The sequence below is a fragment of the Delphinapterus leucas genome, chromosome 8, assembly GCF_059928025.1.
Source record: "Delphinapterus leucas isolate spDelLeu-1000000601 "Yukka" chromosome 8, BTC_Dleu_Yukka2, whole genome shotgun sequence".
Taxonomy (NCBI): Eukaryota; Metazoa; Chordata; class Mammalia; order Artiodactyla; family Monodontidae; genus Delphinapterus; species Delphinapterus leucas.
This window is the reverse complement of record NC_143136.1, coordinates 97,315,165-97,333,424: the sequence shown is the minus strand read 5'-3', so window position 1 is coordinate 97,333,424 and position 18,260 is coordinate 97,315,165. Positions and strand designations below refer to the sequence as shown.

Here is an 18,260-nt window from a genome sequence, read left to right as displayed (position 1 = left end):
ACTGAATTAAGGAGAGATGTTTTGTTGTAATGATAAACACTGACAAAGAGAAATAGAGTCAGTCCTTAGTATACAGGCCCTTAATGGATTGGCAATGCTTTTTTTTTTAAGGGGAGCAAATATGTTATAATGTTAAGATTTGATAAAACCAAGTGGTGGATGTATATGTGTTCCTATACTAGTCTCTATTATTGTCTGCGTGCACAAACTATTTCACAATTTTTTTTTTATGTTGTTTGAACTTCTTCTTTTTTTTTTTGGCCGCCCGGCTTGTGGGATCTTAGTTCCCCAACCAGGGGATTGAACCTGGGCGCATGGCAGTGAAGTCACCAAGTCTTAACCACTGGACCACCAGGGAAGTTACTGCTGAACTCCTTATTCCGTTGTGCTGGTACCTTTGCATTGAAATCTTACAGAAGACAGCAGTGAGAGCATTTTGGAAGTGGAACGGGAGGGGACCCTATACAAAGTGGGGAGTTGAGAGATACAGGTCATAGTTAATGGAACAAGAAACAAAAGGGCATATAGTAAGAAAATTACAAAGAGGAACTAAAGTGCATTACCTAAAATTACAATAGAGGACTTAAAAATAGTGAGACATTCATACTGAGAGGGGGGAGGGTCTAAGTGAACTAAGTACTCATGTATCAGAATGGGAAGGAAGTCCACAGAAAGTCTGTCTGATAAACAAAGAAGTAGCAATATGACTATTATTTGAGGGATAGGGAAGTAACCACCCAAAAGAATTAAAGAACTGTAGCTGTTGAAAAGTTAAACTTGGTTGCTTCCCAAGTGTGGGTCTAGTAGGGTTTGGGTGGAAGGCAAAGGGTGGTGTAGGGCTGGGATGTCGCAGCGGGGCATTCTTACCTTTTGCAATAAGCTCTTCAGCACCATTGATTTTTTTTTACTTTATAAATGTGCACACATACTGCTTTGATTTAAAAAAAAAAGTTTTAAAGATTAACACAATAGGGACTTCCCTGGTGGTCCAGTAGCTAAGACTCCACGCTCCCAATGCAAGGGGCCTGGGTTTGATCCCTGGTCAGGGAACTACATCCCACATGCCGCAAACTAAGAGTTTGCATGCCGCAACTAAAAAGATCCCACATGCTGCAATGAAGATTCGCGTGCCACAACTACGACCCAACACAGCCAAATAAATAAATATTAGGGGGGAAAAATGATTAACACAATAGTAAGACCATCAGACCCAAGAAAATATCCCCCTCTTCAATAACCTGATCAAGTTACTATGTTAGCTATGTTGTCTGCTTGCAAATAAATTGTTTTCCTCCTCAATTTTCAGTTGTTATCCTAGAATTATCCTTTGTTTTTCTTTCTCTGTTTCTTTTCCTTCTTTTAGTTTTTACCCTCTGCAAACATTTTAGAAATAATTTCTCTATACAGAAATTTGAAAGCTACTTATCCATTTATGGAAAGTTTGTTTCTGATGGACTATTCAATGAAACAAGGAGGAAAATTCAACTGACTTAAAACATGCCTTTGGTAAGGATATAGAAATAGAAGGTAGAGCCAGGTGGCTGGAGGGATAGGGAATAGAGTAGCTGCTAATGGGATTTTTGGGGGGTGATGAAAGCATTTTAGACTTAGAGAGTGGTGATAGTTGCACATCTTTGGGAATTTATTAAAATGACTGAACTGGGGATGTCCCTGGTGGCGCAGTGGTTAAAAATCCGCCTGCCACTGCAGGGGACATGGGTTCGAGCCCTGGTCCGGGAAGATCCCACATGCTGTGGAGCAACTAAAGCCTGTGCACCACAACTACTGAAACCTATGCACCTAGAGCCCACGAGACACAACTACTGAAGCCTGCGCACCTAGAGCCCGTGCTCCGCAACAAGAGAAGCCACTGCAATGAGAAGCCCGTGCACCGCAAAGAAGAGTAGCCCCCACTCACCACAACTAGAGGAAAGCCCACGCGCGACAACGAAGACCCAACGCAGCCAAAAATAAATAAATAAATTTAAAATGACTGAATCGTACACTTTAAAGTAGTGAATTTTATGTACGTGAAATGTATCTCAGTTTTTTGTTTGTTTGTTTTTTGTTTTTTTTTGCGGTACACGGGCCTCTCACTGTTGTGGCCTCTCCCGTCGCGGAGCACAGACTCCGGACGCGCAGGCTCAGCGGCCATGGCTCACAGGCCCAGCCGCTCTGTGGCATGTGGGATCTTCCCGGACCGGGGCATGAACCCGTGTCCCCTGCATCCGCAGGTGGACTCTCAACCACTGCGCCACCAGGGAAGCCCTATCTCAGTTTTTTAAAAGTTAATGAAAAATACTACAAGGGAATAAATTAAAATGATAATCATATTATACTTGGGGAGTATTTTTTTCTATCACATACTTCCCTAAAGTTTTGGTAATGTGATACTACTTACATAATTTCAGAAATATTTTAAAGTAACATCATTTTCCTCAGTGTGTGGTACTATCTTCATGTGTCTAATTTTTCCTCCTAATGTCATAACATTTTTAATTTTCTCCTGTACTCAAAAGTGCATAATTATTCACGTCTTGATCAGTTTTATTTATAGTTTTGGGTTTGGTGTTACTCTCATTCTTGTTTGGCTTTTTCTTTTCATCATTTTGATGCTGCCAGATTGGTACTTGTGGTTTGTTCTTTCTTCAGTTTTCTTCACTCACTAGAACACTTTACTGCTTTCCTTGAGAGCTTTCCCTGAAACACCTATAAATGCCTTAACCAAATTGTGACTTCGTGAAAGAGGAGCTGGATTTTTCTGCCTTGAACCGTTCCTCAGTCTAATCAAAGCTGGCAGGAAATCTGGAGGAAGGGGAAAAGCAGCACAGGGAGAGTACGAGGAGGAAAAACTGATATTTATTGAGCTCGTTTATGTCCCAGGCTCTGCCCATGCATTTTCTCAATACTCCCTCTAGCCTGAGAGTATTACTCTCTTCATTTCAATGTAGTGTCCAGGGCTCAGATAGGTTAAGCAACTTGCTCCAGGTCACACAGCTGGTAAATAGTAACGGCAAGTATCAGACCCAGTTCTGTCTAACTTCAAAGCCAGTGGTCTCTCCTCTACACCTTCATTTTTAGTTAGCTCAATTCTATTGAGACACATTGCCAAGATGGCCTCCAAAAGTTTATATCAACTTATAACAATAATTAGTGGATTTTCATGTTTATTGATCATTTATATATTTGCCATTAGTAGATTCTTTTATGTGTATTAGCTACTTACATAATTTCTTCTCTGAATTTCCTGCTTATTCCTTTTTCCTGTTCTCCTACTGTGTTATATGTTGTTTATGATTCTTATTGACTTGCAGCACCCTCTCTATATCATGGCTAATGTTTTTTTTTTTCTGTTATGATTATGTTTTCTTAGACTGCCATTCATTTCCTTTGTTTATTGTACTTTTACATGTAAAACGATTATACTTGTTCACATTTTAATCTGTGTTCTATATGGTTGCAGGGTTACTGTTACTCTAAGAAATTATTTTACCACCCTGAGGTTATAAAAACATTTCTGTGAATTTTGTTCTTAGTAGTTTTCACATTTTCTTTTTTATTAAAAAATATTCAGGTCTTTGATCTACCTGAAATTGAGCTTAGTATGTAGTATGGGAGGGAATTAACACTATTCTTTCTTTTAACAATAACCAGTTTATCTTTCTCGTAAACAATAACCAGTTGTCCCAAACCAACTCATTTTACTTTATATACTGATTTTGTATGCAACCTTTGTGGAACACTAACTATACACACACACACATATATATATACTAAATTGAGATACACGCATATACAAGAATCTGTCTCTACGGATGGCCAACAGGCACGTGAAAAGATGCTCAGCATCGCTGATTATTAGAAAAATGCAAATTTACAATGAGGGCTTCCCTGGTGGCGCAGTGGTTGAGAGTCCGCCTGCTGATGCGAGGGACACAGGTTCGTGCCCCGGTCCGGGAAGATCCCACGTGCTGTAGAGCGGCTGGGCCCGTGAGCCATGGCTGCTGAGCCTGCGCGTCCGGAGCCTGTGCTCCGCAACGGGAGAGGCCACAACAGTGAGAGGCCTGCGTACAGCCAAAAAAAAAAAAACAAAAAAACCCGAAAAAACTACAATGAGGTATCACCTCACACCAGTTAGAATGGCCATTATCAAAAAGTCTACACATAATAAAACCTGAAGAGGGTATGGAAAAAATGGAACCCTCCTACACTGTTGGTGGGAATGTAAACTGGTGCAGCCACTATGGAGAACAGTATGGAGGTTCCTTTAAAAAACTAAAAATAGATCTACCATATGACCCAGCAATCCCACTCCTGAGCAGATATCCAGAAAGACAAAAACTCTAATTCAAAAGTTATATGCACCCCAATGTTCATAGTAGCACTATTTACAATAGCCAAGACATGGAAACAACCTAAATGTCCATCAACAGATGAATGGATAAAGAAGATGTGGTACATATATACAATGGAATATTACTGAGCCATAAGAAGGAATGAAATAATGCCATTTTCAGCAACATGGATAGACCTAGGGATTGTCGTACTAAGTGAAGTAAGTCAGAGAGAACAAGACAAATATCATATGATATCACTTATATATGGAATCTAAAGATATGATACAGGGGCTTACCTGGTGGTCCAGTGGTTAAGAATCTGCCTTCCCATGCAGGGGAAGCTGGTTCGATCCCTGGTCAGAGAACTAAGATCCCACATGCTGCAGGGCAACTAAACCCACGTGCCACAACTACTGAGCTGGCGTGCTCTGGAGCCCGTGTGCCACAACTAGAGAGCCCACGTGCCTCAACTACTGAGCCCGCGTGCTCTGGAGCCCATACACCACAACTACTGAGCCCACACGCCACAACTAGAGAGAAGCCCACACGCCACAAAGAAAAGCCCATACACCACAACAAAAGATCCTGCATGCCACAACGAAGATCCCATGTGCCACAACTAAGGCCCAACGCAGCCAAATAAATATTAAAAAATAAAAATATGATACAAATGAACTTGTTGACAGAACAGAAATAGACTCAGACGTAGAAACAAACTTATGGTTACCAAAGGAGAAAGGGGTGGGGAAGGAGGGATAAATGAGTTTGGGATTAATAGATACACACTAATATATTTAAAATAGATTAAAAATAAGGACCTACTCTATAGCACAGGGAACTCTACTCAATATCTTGTAATAACCTATCACAGAAAATAATCTGAAATAAATATGTAGATATGAACCACTTTGCTGTATACCTGAAACTAATACAACATTGTAAATCAATTAAAAAAAGAATCTAAATTTTCTAGTCTGTTCCATTAATTTTTTGGCTTATTCTTAAATGAGTACTACGCTGTTAATTTTGATATTTGATAGGACAAATCTCATCTTCTTGCAATATCTATTAAATAAACAAATCTCACAAATAAATAAATAAATTTTCTACCCAACGATGCTAAAGGACTTGCTCAAATTCATGTATAATTTAGAGATAGAATCCAGAGAATAATCTCACTATCTTGAGTTTGGGTCATGTATTCATTTTCTTTAACAGACTTTTATTGAGTGCCTACTATATGCCAGAAGCTGTTGTAGCTTCTGAGAATCCAGCAGTGAAGGAAACAAAAAAAATTATGCCCTCGTGGGGGTAATACATATTATTTTTATAGATAATATATATATAGGTAATATTATAGGTAATACAAATAGGTATGTTCTCTATATACCTCTGCTAAATTTCCTAATTTTTGAGAAATCTTAGTTATTCCTTCAGCATAATTGGAAGAGCTGGAATCGTGCACTTTATATTTCACAGCTTCTTTTCCTTGCATAAATTCTACAGTTTCATTTCTCTCTCGTTTTTTTTTTTGTTTTTTTTTTTTTTTTTTTTTTGCGGTATGTGGGCCTCTCACTGTTGTGGCCTCTACCGTTGCGGAGCACAGGCTCCGGATGCGCAGGCTCAGCGGCCATGGCTCACGGGCCCAGCCGCTCCGCGGCATGTGGCATCTTCCTGGACCGGGGCGCGAACCCGTGTCCCCTGCGTCGGCAAGTGGACTCTCAACCATGCGCCACCAGGGAAGCCCCATTTCTCTTTTTTTAATGCAAAGTAGTTTCTCTTCTATATTCAAGTTTGGTTTCTAAAAACCTCTTTGTAGAGAATTCATTGTTGAGGAGCTTAAAACTTTGTGAGGAAAGTTAAGGTCACAGTTAAACTAGAAAAATACATATTTTCCTTAAACAGTGCTGTAATTAAAATAATACATCGAGCACACATAATGCATCTGAAATTAGTAATTTTCCTTCACCATGCCTTGCTCAGGGGGAATTTTTCAGAACTTCTCTTCAATGAAGTTTCCAAAGTTTCAGAAGATGCGTGATTATATTATTTAAGAGCACATAATATTCATGATGAGTCTTTTTTCCTCCATAAGTTCTGATCATTACATTTCAAATTTTATGACTTGGAATAATTGAATCCCAATATCTAGTATCAACATGACCCCAAAGAAAGTGACTTGACAGGAGTTAAATGTAATTATATGTTTGGGCTCTGAAGTTGTACAAATCTGGATTCAGAACCAGCTTTGCCACAGAATCACTGTGTGACCTTGGGCAGGTGAGGTCGCCTCTCTAAATTAGGATCTCCACCTATAAACTGGTAAGAATAATAATAGTGCTTCATAGATTGTTGAGAACATTAAATAAGCAAGAACATGTAAAGTTAACAGCTTAGTGCTTGTTACGTGATATATGTTAAATAAATGTTAGCCAGTACTATTGTTACTGAGGTGTTTGGCAATATCCTTTCACTACAAAGAACAGTGGTTCATTTGGGTGGTGGAAGTAGGGGTACTGTGAGGATATTTGTGGAAGTAAAGACTTTAAGAATCTTCCTGGAATTCAGGAAAAATGATGGAGTCAGTCCTCGTGGACACTGGCAGTCATTCAGCAACTAGAGGCATCCAGTGAAGAGTTGCCAATCTGAGTCATCTTTTTGCCTTGGCAAGTTCAGGGATCCCATAATTGCAGTGACTCAGCATCCCTCCATCTGCCCTGCCACTATTCCTATTTCTACCCACCAATTTCTCAACTCTCCTATGAATACCTGGTGATTTTAGTTTGTCTTTTCTGATAGCTTAAAGCTTCAACTTATTCACAACTTGTCAGTTCAATGTCAAATTTCTAGGAGATAGTGGTGCCTGCTTGACCGAAAATATCCCTATTTGGACAGAGGTTCTGTGCCAAACCTCCTCATAGGCCATAAACCCATAAAATTGGTTGCTTTGGGATTACATGCTCCTTCCTGGTTCCAGTCAGCTGAGGTAGGAGAACTGAGAGCTAAGGGATTAGGGAAGGGTGGGAGAGGTCACATGGTGTGGAACATGACTCTTCTCTCAGTAGGAGCCACAGGTTTTGTGGTTTCTCCAAACGGGGCCATGTGATGACTGGCTTGCCCATAACCTATACCTTGGATAAATTATGTCTAATCTATTCAACATAGCAAAAAAAGAAATGTATCACTTCTTCCCTCCATTCATAGTTATTTTCTTATTTTGGTTGGTTTCAAACTTGGCACAAAATGGGGAAATTATTGGCTCAGAGGCTACAGGAAAAGTGAAAGTGTAGATGGCCAAACCCAGTCTTTCTTCCCATATTACTTTGCTTCTTGTTTTAAAATTATACCCTATTTCTTTGCTCTCTGATCCCCATAAACTGTGACTCTAACCTTGAGTGACCTAATGCTCTCTCAGTGACCTGTTTCCAGTTTACAAAACACTTGGCCCATATATATGTTTTATTTTTAGCCCCCCTAGCCTTCCTCTGAACTCCTTTTACTTCCTTAAAGTCTTAATGTTTTAATTCCTTTACTCTCAGGACTCACGTTACTTCCTTTTCCTAAAATAGTTTGGTACCTGCCATGATGCTTCTCATTTACTTTGTGCTTTACCTCCATATTTTCCCTGGAAGTCTTTCCTCTCACTTTTTCCTTGCCTCTTTGTCATTGAGCTCAAGAAGCTGCTAGAGTAAGTAATCTTGGTACTGTTTCCTCAACAAAGGTTTGTTTTGGCAATCGTCCACTTTTTCTTTTCTTTCTTTTTTTTTTTTTTTTGTGCCACACTGCATGGTAGGTGGGATCTTAGTTCCCCAACCAGGAATCACACCGGCACCGCCTGCATTGGAAGCGTGGAGCCTTAACCACTGGACCACCAGGGAAGTCCCCATTCTTATTCATTTTTTTAAAATAAATTTATTTTTTCATTTATTTATTTTTGGCTGCGTTGGTTCTTTGTTGCTGCGTGCGGGCTTTCTCTAGTTGCAGCGAGCAGGGGCTACTCTTCATTGCAGTGCTCGGGCTTCTCATTGCAGTGGCTTCTCTTGTTGCAGAGCACAGACTCTAGGCACGCAGGCTTCAGTAGCTGTGGCACACAGGCTCAGTAGTTGTGGCTTGCGCACTCTAGAGCTCAGGCTCAGTAGTTGTGGCACATGGGCTTAGTTGCTCTGCGGCATGTGGGATCTTCTCAGACCAGGGATCGAACCCGTGTCCCCTGCATGGGCAGGCAGATTCTTAACCACTGTGCCACCAGGGAAGTCCCATTATTCATTTATTTTTATCTTCACCATTTTCTGAAATTGAAATTGATGAAAGTGAAATTCATCTTCTTGTTTTTATTCTATTGCCCCCTTTATCTCATTCTTCTCTTACAGAATCAGTTAATTCTTCTGCATTCAAATGGCAAATAATACCAGATACTGCCTGTGTTAATTTGCTAGGGCTACTATGACAAAGTACCATGACTGAGTGGCTTAAACAACAGAAATTAATCTTCTCACAATTCTGGAGGTTGGAAGTTTGAGATCAGGATATTAGCAGGACAGGTTTCTTCTGAGACCTCTCTTTGGCTTGTAGATGGCCATCTTCTCTCCGTTTCCTCACATGGTCTTCCCTCTCTGTGTGTTTGTCCTAATTTGCTCTTCTTATGGAGACACCAGTTGTATTAGATTAGGGCTCATAAGTAGTGGGAGAGCGACAGGAATCTGTGATTCCCAGGCACTTTCAGGTTTGGAATTCACTAGCCCTGAGGATCTTGATCAACTTGAATGTTTACTAGCTGTCCCTAAAGCTGCTTAACAACAGACTTGGGGCTTTGAGGTATCAGGCCATAAGAAATTTCATCTAGTCCTCTTGATAGGAACACATTTATTTTTACAGGTAGGCCACTGAATGAACCAATGTGCTGCCACTTTTATCTTTTTCCTGCATTGAGCTGTGATGTGATAAAGTTATTCTGTTTTCATTAAAAACAGTTTAAAAGACTATTGCTTTTAAAACAGTTTGAAAACAGTTGAGTGGTAGTGGAAGAGAGAGGGTCAGTCTTTGAAGACATACAGGCCAGGATTCGAACCCCAGTATTACCGCTTATCTCACGGCAACCTTGGGTGAGTTGCTTAATCTCTCGGAGTCTTGCTTTCTTTATCAGTATATGGTGGAAAGGACACCAGGCTAGGAGGTGACTGCAGATTCTTTGAGGTCATTGTTGTATTCCTAGTCCTTGGCATTTAGTTGCTCACAGAACATTTGCTGAATGAGCTAATAATTTATATGTAAACTATCTAGCATAGCACCTGCTTAATAAGAGGGAGTTAGTGTTACTATTACTGCAAGCTTTTTCTCCTTTCTTTTTTTTTTTCATCATGCTCAAATACCACATGTGCTTGCACTTCAAATTTCAGAAAAGGATCATTTGAGGAGGTGTAGGGATTTGGGCAGGATTCAGTTGAGAGATAGCCAAAAGGGACTTTATTTTGACCTGTAACTTTTATAATTTTACAAGGAAAGTATATTCATGTATTATTTGTTCTATTAGAGAGAAAAATTTAAAAAGTAAATAAAAAACTTCCTTTACATCACCCATGAATGGTCTACCAGCCAACTTAGGAGTTTTTCTTGGATTTTTCGTTTATAATTCTGCACACACACACACACACCAGACACAGCTTTCCATCTAATATATTTTCCTTTCCATTAAACAAGCTGCCTTGAACTGCCTTTTCCGATGGAGAAATATGTAGATCTCTTCTTAGTCAGCAGCTGCCTCACCCTCTGTCATCTAAACCCCTTGTTTTATCATGTTCAGAACAATTCCACTTAATTTACTTAAGGTTTTTATCTTATCTCGTGAAGGACTCTGGTTACCACATCTCTTTTTCTCCATGGTGAACACACAGAGTGTGGTGCTGTGTGCAGCCTGGGCAGAGAGTGGCCTCTTAACCCTTGAATCCTAAGTGACAGCCATCTGTCCAACATCCTCAGCCTGGCTGGCAGGACCCTCCAGCTTGGGCCTCACTTGCCCTAGTGTTCTTTTCCAGCCACGTGTAGGTAGACTTCTCAGCATCTCTAGTGTATGGTAAACCCCTTGGGTGTGGAACCGAAGCCTTCAAACTGTTTATGTCCCTTCAGCCCAATGGCGCCTTTCTCGTGAAGGAAATGTTCCTGTTGGATGACAAACTGGAATTTTGATCTTATATTTAAAAAAAAAAAAAAATTGGTTGTCACTACTTTTTATCTGTAATAAATAGAAGTTGTGGCCAAGAAGCAACTACCCATTTTTGTAACAAGTAATTTCCAATTGTCTACTATTTTTCAAGGTTTCAGCTTCCCTTAGTCATGTACTTATCCTGAGCTCTACACTGAATGTCCTGTGTTTTTCCCCATCTATTAATTGGCTAAAGACATGTTTAACTTCTGCTCCTGCAGAATATGCTGATTTTTAGAATTTATTTTCAGTGACAACCACGTCACTGGATGAGAATATTTTACTGGAGAAATTTCAGCATCTCATTTTCTCACCCAGAGTGTTGGTTGGTTGGTTTGTTGTTGGTATTGCTTAGTAAAGACCACTGGCTTTTGGAAGCCCTGGGTTTGAATCCTGGATCTGCCGGTTAGTAGTATGTGGCTCTGGACTACTTATTTCACTTTTCTAAGGCTTATTTTATTTTTTTATAGTATTAAAAGAAAAAACTGGCCATATGTAATGATTGTGAGGATTAAATGAGAGAATGATGTTAAGGACTTAGCTCAGTGGCCAGTCCACAGATAATGCTTAATCAACAGTATCTATGATTATGATCAAGGTGGATATTATAAACTTTATTCATTCATTTATCCATCCATTCATCCAGTTATTATATCAAAGCCACTTCCCTAGGTACTATGGGGAAACAAAAACGATTGAGACATTCATTCTTCCTGCTTTTACTAAATGTGTGTGTGTGTGTGTGTGTGTGTGTGTGTGTGTGCACTCTTACTATCTCTATATATTTAACTATGCAAACCATGGTGATATAAGTTATAAGCACTGTCAGTATCCATGGGTTTTTTTTATGTTAATCACTTAACCAACAAGCCTTTATTAAATATCCTTAATACTTGATACTCTGAGGAACTCAGAAGTACTATACACTCAGTAGTCCTTACAAGAGGTTTCTATGGAGATGTAGCTACATATATAACAAAGAAGGACTGTATATAATTGAGAAATTGCAGACTACAGAACAGTGGTTCTCAGCCTGCTCTCAGCCGGCCCGCATCCCAGCAACTGTGATTCACAGGGACACACCCTCAGTTAATCATGGTTGTGCCAGCACCTGCTCTGCCCCCCATTACTCAGCAGATTGCAAGAGTAAGTGTAGTGTAAAAACAGGGATAGCTCTGAGCTCAGTATTTTTGTTTTGTTTTAAGTTGATTATTAGCGAATTTCAGCACTTTCACTATCAGATAAAAATGATTTGGCTGAGATTGAGAAGCAGTCAGAAAAGGGTCGTAAAGTAAAATGCCTGCAGGGAGTGAGGTGAGCTGAATCTGAAAACCTACAGGAAGCCAACAGGGAAAAAAATCTCAGTGAGCAGGGATCCACTTGCCTTTTCAATGGGTCTGTGCCCACATCGCCCGAGGGAATCAAAGGACCCGTATTGCCAGCAACTCTGGTTTCTCAAACAACCCAGACATCTGGGATTTTATGTGAAATCTCTGGATTTTAATGTTGATTCAAACAATTTTAAAACGGTATGAGACACATCAAACACATCTGCTTTATCTCAAACCTACAGACCAAACTTTTAAGTTTTATACCCTAGTCAATAAAAATATGTTGAACATGCAATTCAGAATATAATTTATAAATTATATACATGTACTCAAAATGTATGAATTGAATGTTAATAATGCCTTCTTTCTTTTAGGAAAAAAGTATATCTAAACGGATGTTCTCACATTTTCCTTCTTTACCCTAGAGCACCACCTTGGTGTGCTGTCTGGACCCTGGGTGCTGGAGGAGTTAAAGGCCATGGGTAAGTGACAAGACCTTCTCTCTTGTTCTCTCACCGCTGACACCCAAGATCCCAGTTCCCTTCCTCAAAGCAGCCACTATAAATAGTTGGGGGGGGTTTCTCCTGTATTTTTCATTGTATATTAATTTATTCAAAGGAGATGTATTAATAGCTACTATGGACCAGGCCCTGTTTTCAGTACTCGGGGTCTTCCCTCACGGGACTGTACCTGCTGTTAGGGGAGAGAGTTAATAAACAACTAAACATTCAATACACAATTAAATGTCAGGTGGTGATCAGTGCTATGAAGACAAGTAAGTCAGGTTGAGGTGAGAGACAAGGACAGGTAGGTGATGAAGGGGGAGGGAGAGTACAGAGACAGGAACCAGGAAAGGTCCCTCTGAGGAGCTGACATCTGAGCAGAGATCTGGGTGACAGGCCAGCCTCAGTATCTGTGAAAAGCACTCTAGGCAGAGGGACCATGAGTTGTAGTAAGAATGAGCTAGAACAGGACGAGCATGAGGTCAGAACCGGATCACAGGAAGTTGTGGAGACCTGGTGAGGAGTTTGGTTTTATTTGACCTGATGAAGAAAACTTGAAAGGTTTTGAACGGGGCAGGGAGGGTGAGGGGGATGATGTCATTTAATTTCTCTTTTAACCGGATGCCTTGGGCTACTGTGTGGTGACCAGACCGAAGCAACGAGAAGGCTGCTGACCTAGTGTAGGCAAAAGATGATGGCTTTCCTAGGATTAGAGCAACAGAGGGGTGAGATACGGATGGAATCAGGATTTTTTTTTTTTTTTTTTTTTTTTTGCCCCTCTGCCCACAGGATCTCAGTTCCCCGACGGGGGATTGAACCCGCACCCGCTGCAGCGTGGAGTCCTAACCGCTGGACCACCAGGGAATTCCCAGAATGGGGATTTATTTTGAAGGTAAACTCAACAGAACTTCCTGATGAATTTTTCTGTGCAGATACAAGCCTATATTTATATTTGCCACTCCTTCCCTTTTTAAAATGCAAATAATAGCTTAGTATACAAACTATTCTGCATTTTGCTTTTTGTCACTTGATGTTAGACAGACACTATTGCGTATCAGTCTGGATTAAATACACCGATCACTTTCTTCTCTGCCTTTTTTCTTTCGGTTGTGACTTGTACTTAAATTAACATGCACATAATTTGAAAGACAAATATTTCTCTGTGGCCTTTTGTGAAACACAGCAGGTCCCCGTCCCCTCACATACCATTTACTCCTTCCCAGAGGCACCAGTTTCACCTCTTTCACCTGATTACTTTGGTATTTGCCTCCATTTTGCTAGAAAACATTTTTGCACTGCTACTTCTTGACTTTCCAGTTTTAGATAAGATATCTTGATTTTCCATTCAGGGAGAGGAATGGAAGAGTAGGACTCAGCTCTCTTTTATCCTTCCTGCCCCACTACCTGTCCTCACTTTTTGTACTCTTTTTTCTCATAATTCGGTCAAATTGTAATTTTCATTAGTTCAATATTCAGTGTTAACTGGCTGATTTACGACTAATTAAACACTAATGACCACTAAATCTGTTGTAAATTATGGTTAGTTTTATTTGCTAACAACATTGTTATCCTCAGAGTTAATAATGGCCTATTTTCTTCCTTTGCTTAGTTATCTTTATATTTGTCATGAATTCAACACCAAAATCTTTAACAGTTGTCTAAATCTTCTCTCAGCATGTTCAGACACATCAGTTACATTTTACAAATTTCATTTTCTTAAAGAATTTTCTCCTAGAAACTTCTGCTAAGCTCTGTGGTAGATTGCTAACAGAAATGTCTAACAATTCCCTTTCTTGTAGCCATGTTCCTTTGCTCTGCACCTTTAAGTACACTCTCCACTTTAATTCTGAACTTGACCACGTGATTTGCTTTGGCCAATGAAATGTTAACAAGCATGGCACAGTAGTTGGAAAAGTCCTTGTGCTTTGGGCTCTTGGAGTCCTGCTGCCATGTGAAGAGTAAGGTTTACCTGCTGGATAAGGAGAGAAATATAGCCCAGTCACCACGGTGGCTCCAACCGCCACCACCACTTGTCAGACATGTGAGTGTGGCCATCTGGAAACAATCAACCCCAGCTAACCTGCCAACAGACCACAGATGCGTGAATGACCCTAGCTAGGATCAGCCAGAAGAAATGCCAGGAATGTGTGAGCTTAATGGTTTGTTTTAAGCCACTGCATTTTGGATTGATTTGTTATGCAGCACTAGGTAGCTGATACAAGCTGCAACATGGGTTGGTTTGCTGTGGGGTATAAATACTATCCTGGGACTCTCTTGACCACGGTCCTTGGACTGTCTTTTGCTTTTTTCCTATATTGGATCTCCTGTTTACCGTAACCCACATCTTCCTCTTGCTTGGTTTCATCCAGTGACTTCCCAAGAAAGGGTATATGATAAGTAAATTGTTTAAGATCTTGCATGTCTAAAAATGTATTTTTAAAGAAATTTTCATATGTAAATGATAGTTTGGTTGGGTGTAGACTCTAAGTTGTTAACTATTTTCCTTCAGAATTTTGAAAGCCTTTCTCCATTGCTTTGTAGCTTCCAGTGCTCCTGTTCAGAAATTAAAATTCTATGTCAAATGTTGATAAGACCACCACTCAATATCTGAAATAAAAGAACAAAGCTGAATTTAGTGCTTGCTATAGTAAAGGAGAGCTATGCTGCTCAGGCACAGTCTCTCCAAGCAAGGCAGACTGTTAAGCTTGTCTGGGGCTTTGGGGAAAGCACAGAGTTCAGGGACTGGTGGACTCTCACAGGCTTCAGTGGGTTGCCACCTGCAGAATCACAGTTCCTTGGGTGTTTTTATTGGAGTGAGTCCATCCCTAATGGGCCAGTGGTCAGAAGTGAGCAACTCATGCTGATTGGTTGGTTTGCAAAGGCATGTTCATCTGTGGGTGTTGCTTTTGATTGAGTTAAGTGAGTTTAAAACCATTTAAATGGCCATTTGTTAACATGACCATAGAACAATCACCTTTACCACGTTCGGGGGAACATTTTTGTTCTCACTAATTACTGATCCTATGTATATGATCTGGATTTTTTTTTTTCCTCTTTACAATCTTGCAGGATCTTCTCCTTGCCCTAAATGTTTGAAATTTCACAATGTTGTACCATTGTGAATCTGTTTTCACTTGGTAAATCTTTTGGTCTGGAAATTCAGATTATTAAGTATCTCCTCCTTTCCATCTTCTCTATCTTTTCCTCTTTTTTAATGCTGATTTTCCATGATCAGTTTCCTAATTTTTTTATCTCCTATTTTCCGTCTTCTTTTCTTTTTGCTGATAAAATTCCTCCACTTTATATTTTAACCTTTCTATAAAGATTTTTATTTCTGCTATTGTATTTAATTTTCAAGACCTTCTTTATGTTTTTGGAACATTCCATTTATTTACTTGTTTGTTCATTTATTTGGGGGTAGAATTCTGTTCTTATTTCATAGTTACAGTTACTTCTCTCTGTGATGTTTTTAACATTTATTTGATCTTTATTTCTTCAACATTACTTTTTTCTCTTTATTTTATTTTCTATCTTCCAGGTTAGCTTTCCGCAGATACCTCATGCATTGTCTTCATATTTGACAACACTTAAGAGTGTGATACTAAAATACTGACTGGAAGCTCTGAGGATGTGGGAGATGGGCTGGTCTGATGTGAATTTTCCTATATGAGCATCAGACTGGGCCGTTTAATGGGGAGATTTCTGATGTCAGTATTTTTCTAATGTCATGTCTTTCTTCATGGACTAGTCATATATCCCAGAGAAGACTCGTTCAGTCTCCTGCCAGGAGGGTGAAGGTCTAGCTTTCAGTGTCCTGGACTCAGAACTGAGAAAGATGGATTTGGCATGTTATGTCTCCAAAGCAAATACACATACATTCATTTATTCCCCTGTTGTTAGTACAGCTCCCTCGCCTTCAACTGCACTGGTATTCTTCCATGCAGACCATCTATTTTACTTCATTATGAAAATAAACCATCATTCTTTGCCAGTGAAGGAAAGGTCAGTTTCTGGGATGCTGCTTGGATCTGGGGATCCAATTCTTTCTAAAACAGACTTCCCAACAACGCTCCTTATTAAATCTATACCCCTTTTATTTTCACTTCCACGAAGACCTGCCGCCATTAGTTTCTAAGTCTTTGGTTTTCTGTAAATCAGATTAATTCCTAGTTTTCTCTACTGCTTGATTGAATTCAACTTTCTCAGCCCTGCTTATTCTATCACTATGTATTCATCTGCTTTCCAGCTTCCAAAACGATCCCTTCTGCAGCTCTCTCCATGTTTTGGGTTTAAGCCTGAAAACATCCCTTCACTGGTTGTGTTAGTGGGGTCTCAGGAAGGTGAGAAGGTAGAAGTACATGTTAAATCTCCTATCTTCACACAGAACCTGCTTTTTATTTTCTGTTTATGTAAAGTGTGTTAATGGCTTCATAATTGAATCTAGCTTATAATTTATGTGAGATCAATCTAAAACTGGTTTACGAAAGATGGCTTTAATTACAATAAGCATAAAGCAATGCTTTCCTCCTTAACACTACAGACAAGAAAAAATAATTTGGCCCTAACCCAGTGAAGGGGGACCCATAATTATAGATCAAGGTTAATATGCCTGGGAATATTCTTTACATTCATTTGTATGCCCTTGCTAAAATGCAGATTGTATAACAAGCTTAATAAGAAAATTCCTAAGCCTGTGCAGACTTGTGGGAGAGGTGTGGTCATGCATAATCTCACACGAAAATCTGCCAAGGCAGTGCATCCTACAGAATTCATAATTTCCATTTTCATTCCACACAGTAGCTCAGAGCCGGAAACATACATGTTCGTGAACCTTTGCCGTGTTAATCACTTTTTCCCGTTGCGCCACAACTTTAATACAGGCTTCTCGGCAACCTGTCACTAGAGTAATCTGTTTACGAATCTTATGATAAATCACACACAAGGTAAGTTAAGATTGCTCTGTTAATTGCAGTCATTTTTTCCAGAGTTCTGCTCTTCTGCAGCCTTTTGGGGATGACTGGCTTCCTTCCCTCAAACCAAGCCAGACAACAACACACTGAAACACTGGAAAACAAAAATAAACAGAATGTACATGTAGGCAGTTGTTCAGTTATTCCGTCTCCCCCTGAAGTAACTCCTTATTCTCTCCTGAAACCATTATCCACTCTCTCTTCCTAAAGACAGTCTTCTCTTGATCCTGCCACCTCTCGTAGGTTGCCTTGGACCTTCCAGTGGTCTTTTCGCACTTCCATCCTCTTTCATCCCTAAGCAGTGTTTACTGAGATCATTCACACCCTATTTATTGAAAGATAAATTCCAAAACAACTCAAACATAATGAGCCTCAGTAGGAAATCTTGATTTCCCACCTCAAACCCAAACCCTCACCTCTTTAACCATATGCTAGTTGGTAATAATAAAAGCTTATATAGAAGAGTTATTTAGCTATGGTGCTAAGTACTCTACATATATTAACTCTTTTCACTGTCACAATAACCCTATGAAATACAATCGATTATTATACCCATTTTTATAAAGAAGAAAACTGAGGCCAGAGAATTTGTGTAATTTGCTCAAGTTAAAATCCCTGGTCAGTGGCCGTCCATATATGTGAACCATACCCCCATTCATCCAGTTACCCAAGCCAGAAACCTAGGAATCAGCATTAATTTCTCTCTTTCCTTTTTTCTCTACATTCTTACCATCTTAGGCCAAGCTACTGTCATTTCTCACCTGAACCAGTGTACCAGCCTTCCAACTATTTCCATTCATGTTCCTTATAGACTATTTTTCATATAGCCGGCACCTAAATTTGATAAATCCATAAACTTAATGACAGATTTTTAACAAACTTCTTTCAAAAACTGACTTCATGTCATCAACATAGTATGG

The 18,260-nt window shown here is 39.7% G+C and overlaps 1 protein-coding gene across 1 annotated transcript in view; it reads left to right on the top strand.

The window, feature by feature from the left end:
- LOC149748598 (uncharacterized) overlaps positions 1 to 18,260 on the top strand; it is a 92,824-nt gene that overhangs the window by 33,688 nt on the left and 40,876 nt on the right. The window contains exons 3-4 of the mRNA XM_089915927.1: positions 12,293 to 12,349; positions 13,160 to 13,262. Coding sequence (XP_089772053.1) covers positions 12,293 to 12,349; positions 13,160 to 13,262 — 160 coding nt within the window. The remainder of the gene's footprint in view (positions 1 to 12,292; positions 12,350 to 13,159; positions 13,263 to 18,260) is intronic.